Source organism: Gossypium hirsutum, chromosome D11 (assembly GCF_007990345.1).
Source record: "Gossypium hirsutum isolate 1008001.06 chromosome D11, Gossypium_hirsutum_v2.1, whole genome shotgun sequence".
Classification (NCBI taxonomy): domain Eukaryota; kingdom Viridiplantae; phylum Streptophyta; class Magnoliopsida; order Malvales; family Malvaceae; genus Gossypium; species Gossypium hirsutum.
Window position 1 is genome coordinate 34,659,007 of NC_053447.1, and position 4,142 is coordinate 34,663,148.

The 4,142-nt window shown below is 29.4% G+C and overlaps 1 protein-coding gene across 1 annotated transcript; it reads right to left on the reverse strand.

Moving 5' to 3' along the window:
* Window positions 1–391: 391 nt before the first annotated feature.
* On the reverse strand, window positions 392–3,825 carry LOC121223080 (uncharacterized protein At2g29880-like). Its single transcript, XM_041104061.1, has 3 exons — window positions 3,719–3,825; window positions 1,223–1,594; window positions 392–1,147 (listed from the first exon to the last, which is right to left on the reverse strand). The coding sequence occupies exons 2-3, from the start codon at window positions 1,586–1,588 to the stop codon at window positions 551–553; spliced, it is 963 nt and encodes a 320-aa protein (XP_040959995.1). The 5' UTR covers window positions 1,589–1,594; window positions 3,719–3,825; the 3' UTR covers window positions 392–550.
* Window positions 3,826–4,142: the final 317 nt, after the last annotated feature.

Here is a 4,142-nt window from a genome sequence, read left to right on the forward strand (position 1 = left end):
ATATAATTTAATAAAATATATAATTTAATAAAATTGTTAATAAATATTCTTATATGAATTTACTAATAAAATCATAATATATAATACTAAAATATAATTTAAAATAATTATTATTAAATAAAATTTAATAATAATATATAATTTAATAAAATTCTTATTCTTATATGAATTTACTAAAATCATAATATATAATACTATAAAATATAATTTAAATAATTATTATTAAATATAATTTATAATCTACTTTATTATTATTAAACTGCAATACATATTTAATGTGCTAAAATATCATTTGTGGAACAAATAATTTAAATATTCTACAATAAAAAATTATTAGCAGTAATAAATAACTTTAGAATTATATTTTGCATAAACATAATAACAATGAATATTAACAAAAGGTTAAATGAGATTCATGAAATTCTATGTCACAATCTATATGTTATACAGTTTTGCCACATCAAAAAGTTAGAACATTGTATATGACATACTATCCCAAATATTACAAACAGAAAAAGTTACGAAAATGTCATCAACAAAACCATAAATTTTAATGGTCAGCAAGAAATCTTCTAACCCATTCCAACCGTACATCAGAAGGTAAACTAAAGAAAACTACCATTTGAGTTGGATGATCCGGAATTTTACTCAATGCTTGAAACCGTTCATCCATAGTTAAACATTCTATTTCACATAAGGTTGGATATAAATTTGCCGCTTTCTGTTGGATGCCCTGGTGAACTACCACATCGGAGGCAATACTCCTACTGATTTGTTCGCCAATTGCCCGCATGTTTTCAGCCAATAAAGTGGCAGCATCATTAACTGAAGAAGAAAAATGACCAGTTGTATCAGAATTCTTTTTTTTCCTCTTTGAAGATGAGGAACCCCCTTGGTTTTTGTCTGTTTGCGGCTCCGTGGCAGAAACATCCATGTCATCGAAAGAGACATTAGCATCGCAATCATAGTATTCATTTCTGTCTTCATTAATATCTGCAGAAGGTACATCCTCAGCATTTATTTCTTCAAGAACGTCAGCGGCTGTTTGAGCGTCTTTCCCAGTCGCTCGATCTTTTGCGTATATGGCAGTAAGTTGGTCGTAGTAAGGGAAACTACGATGTTTGAACTGACCGGCTTCTTTATGACTCTACAAAAACGAGGAAATCATATTAGTTATAAGTTTGGTAAGAATAGGATAATAAAGAGTTGAACTCATTCTTACCTTTAAATAAGAGTCCCAGACCGCATCTTCAGCAACAATGACCTGCCTATGGTCGTCCCAACCAAAACCGCTATTGTTTTGGCCATTAAGCATGTCATACACTATTGACCAATCTCTTTTCAGTAACCTAATCCTTGACTCGATATTAGGTCTTGCCTTCAACATCGCATTAGGTAAAGCCTTCTCTAACATTTTTTCTAACTCGTTTAAGTAACCGGCTTTGAACCCCGTATCAGCGTTAAATGTCCCAATATTGTGCAAGTCCACCATGCAGGAAACCAGTGCTGCATCTTCTTCTGGAACCCATTTCCTTTTGGTTCCTCGAGATGATTGTGAAGGAACAATTGATTCTGGAACACCTGACATAATTATCTTAAGAAAAAAAACAAATTAAAATTAACTTTAATATCACACTATCAAATAAAAATGAACAATACAAATTTAGAATCTTAACGAGTACATTGCAACAAACAGTAACTTCAACAACACAGATATGTATAAAAACAAGGCTATTCAATAGAATAGGGTAGCATAAAAGAGACCAACAGGCAATGATTAAATCAAAAACTTACAAATACTTGAACAACTAATGATGACTAACTAATGAGTGTGATCAGTTAATTACTAGTTGTGGCTCTCCTTAAAATATACAAAGTGATTATATATATAAATATACAAAGTGATTATGGGCAAGTTGAATAAAGTTGGAATACTGCTTTATGACAAAGGTGACAAATAGGTAACTGTGGTTTTTATTACTTTTATTTAATTTTCTGGGAAATTTTCATTCAAAAAAACCACAAAATTAAGTAATTTCTTAAAGAAACTGATTTTCTTTTGTTTAAAAAAAAGGGGAATTGGTTGTTTTCAAGTATAAAAAATATGTATAGAAATATATTTGACGTTTTGATTTAAATTTATATAAAATTTCATCTTTTTATTTCCAGTTCAATTCACTATTAACTATTACAAAAATCATTTTTATTTTCAGTGTCCATCTTTTTATTTATTTATTTATTTAGTATTAATACTTATCTCTCAAAATAAATAAAGCAATTTAATATTTGTATTGTTTAAAAGTAAGAAACAAATACAATTAAAATAATGTTAACAGTTAATATATAATACCCATTGGTCAAATTTAAGAAAAAAAGGGAAAAATTATGTAATATTAAAAAATTAAAATATTTCAACAATTTAGAATAAATTAAAAAATAAATTACTAATAAAATAATAAATAATTTCCTATGTTTAAAAAAAATACAAAAAATTCCTATTTTTAAAATAAAAATAAACATGCTATAATAATAGAAAAACATTCCTAAAAAATAAAAAAAGTAAACAAATATTAAAAATGCTCAAAATTTCTGCAAAATAAAAATGAGATATAATTAGAAAAGAAACAAGTCTGGTTTCATTTTCATTTTACACGCAGACAGATAGACAAATTGTGTTTAACAGTCAAAAAAAGGGAGATCACTTTCGCTAGTTTCTATTACTGCACATGGCCAAATTAGTGGCTATATGTGCATGGCAGCCAAAATCTCGTCATCTTCCATTAAGTTTAGGGTAGGATTTATTGTGGCATAATCTAAAGAGTCATTGTCTAGGTTGAAAGTTATATGTACATTGGATTTAAGGGAATCTAAACTCTATACGAGTACATTGCAACAAAGAGTAACTTCAACAACACAGATGTGTATAAAAACAAGGCTATTCAATAGAATAGGGTACCATGAAAGAGACTAACAGGCATTGATTAAATAAAAAACTTACACATACTTGAACAACTAATGATGTAGTTTAACCAAAATAAATTGGGAGTAAAAAAGTACATGGATACAGCCATGGGTAATGTCAAAACTCAAAACAGCACACCATATTCCTTTCTTTCCCTTCTTCCAAAACAGCACAAAATTACATCTCTTCAAATCATTCCAATTAATAAACAACAATACAAATTCAATCATTGAATGAGGAACAAAATGAGCACCATCATTAAGCAACAAAATGCAGAAGGTAAACAAAATGAGGAGCAAAACGAGCACCAAAGTTTGCAGCGTACGGAACAAAATGAGGAGCAACAAAACAGAGAAACATTGGATTCCCAATATGCAAATCTAGAAGGTAAAAGAGCATCATCATTTAAGGATGTATAATAGAAGTAAGAAATTTCAAGCATATACCATCTAGATCATATGATAAGCCCACACAGTAATACAAACACAACTTTTTATGAAGTTCAATTTGGAACTTAACAATGGGTCTAATTTTGTTTCTTTATAAAGGTGTTGGCTTCAACTATTGCAAATAGGAAAGCATCACTACCAGAGGCAGAGAATACCCAAATTTATGGTGAAAAGAGAAACCATGATAAGTTCATGTATGCAATTAGTTTAACAGAAAAGGCAGTTCTAGAAATGTTGAATCTGTCGTCATAAAAAAAACATAAAAGGGAAAACATGTCGAAAGAATGTTAGGACAGACAATTTTTACCTTGATTGAATTGGAAAGCTTTTCTTGAGGGTTTATTTGGAGATACTTGGGATTGATCTCTCTACTCACTGCATTTGAAGAACACAAGTCTGTTATGGTCGACAAAACTGTACATATATAACATACCTAAATGAAATTGAAATAGGCTGAAATAATATATAATTTAATAAAACGGCAACATTGTTTAAGATACAGACCCAAATGCTCTTCAATCCTCCGTCAACATTAACAAGTTCAAAGAAGAAAGATGATTAAAGCCTAAACTAGCACAACTAGAACATACGATACATTAAACAGGTGGAAAACATCACAACTTCAGACAAGCCTTCAGCAAATTTAAACCGATTTGATATTAACTTAAAAGTTCCTTGAAATCTTCAAGCTTCGTTTAACTTCCACTATCCTGTTTATAAAGGGAGCTTTC

Bases quoted from the DNA above. Each gene is read 5' to 3' on its own strand.
- LOC121223080 (XM_041104061.1), bottom strand. From the start codon at position 1,588: ATGTCAGGTGTTCCAGAATCAATTGTTCCTTCACAATCATCTCGAGGA. The intron at 1,148-1,222 runs GTAAGAATGAGT...TCGTTTTTGTAG, and splicing joins TCTGGGACTCTTATTTAAAG to AGTCATAAAGAAGCCGGTCA.